The 1,214-nt window shown below is 33.4% G+C and overlaps 1 protein-coding gene across 1 annotated transcript in view; it reads right to left on the minus strand.

The window, feature by feature from the left end:
• Positions 1–469: 469 nt before the first annotated feature.
• LOTGIDRAFT_169345 (hypothetical protein) overlaps positions 470–1,214 on the minus strand; it is a gene marked incomplete at both ends in the record, with an annotated part of 3,126 nt that continues 2,381 nt past the window's right edge. Inside the window, one exon of the mRNA XM_009067681.1 lies at positions 470–588. Coding sequence (XP_009065929.1) covers positions 470–588 — 119 coding nt within the window. The remainder of the gene's footprint in view (positions 589–1,214) is intronic.

Consider the following 1,214-nt stretch of genomic DNA (forward strand, 5'->3'; position numbering starts at 1 on the left):
AAAGCTAGTAAAACAAATAGATCTGATTTATTAGGCGGAGTAATATGATATATTTATGGTTGTTATTAGTCAATAAAATAGTTCGGTTGAAAGATTTTAATTTCAATGTTTTTATGAGTAAACTGACAGAATATTGATTCATTTTTAAAATATTTACAATCTCTGTAACAGGTTAATGTTCATAGTGTTATTAAAGAACGATAATTCATTTTAAACTATTTTACTTCAGACAACAGTAAACTGATACTGAATGATAAGTTATTTGGAGTAATTTATCTCAAAACACAGGAAAAATGGCAACAGATCAATAATAAAAATCCGTAAAGCAAAACTATTTACACATCAGTTCTAAAACTTTACAATTAAAGAACAATAATCTATCATAAAATATACAGGCTTCAGACGACAGTGAAACTAATACAAAAAAAATATAGAAAATACCGACACTATTGAATTTGGGATTGGAACTCTATGGTACGCCTGCAGCTTGAGCTGTATCATAAGTGTGACCATCGTCCATTATATTATCAAGACCAGCGTAGTTACTTTCTGGACCCCTCGGTTCTAGTGCTAGTGGTTTTGATGACCCTAAAATGATTAATATACTACAATATGATATATACAGTAACAGATGACAATATCAACTTTAGCTTCAATGATAAGTATTGTAATAAGTGTTACACACGAGGTAAAACACGTACAGTACTTCCTTCCAGACACTTTTGGAAGGCCAGTATAACTGATTTTCCCCTCTTTTTTGCAATACAACTAATAAATATACCAAATAACCAATATATGGACCCTCCGAGAGGTCTGTTGCCGGCAGACATCACAAGAGAATGGGGCATGCCCTGAAAAACATTAAGTGAGGGAGCGGCCGAGCAAAGGGCACACAATTTTCCAAGGGAGCCTCAGTGCCTACATTGTTTTTTTTTATGTATCCCTTTAATTCTAACAATGTTGGATATTATTATTACGTCATATTTCTATTATATGACAGGAAAAGCTTTAGGATGTGTCTCAAATATCGGTTTTAAGTAATTTGATGTTAAGGCATATAGACTAAACATCAGATCGAGTTCAGTCCACTTTCAGAATAACATTTCAACGTCTGATTAACCTGCTATAAAACTTCGACTTCCGGTCGAACAGAAGTTCTCTCATTACAATCAGACACGGGTCAGTGGTTCAACTACCATAGAGACTGGTTGAAT

This window comes from Lottia gigantea, assembly GCF_000327385.1.
Source record: "Lottia gigantea unplaced genomic scaffold LOTGIsca_85, whole genome shotgun sequence".
Taxonomy (NCBI): domain Eukaryota; kingdom Metazoa; phylum Mollusca; class Gastropoda; family Lottiidae; genus Lottia; species Lottia gigantea.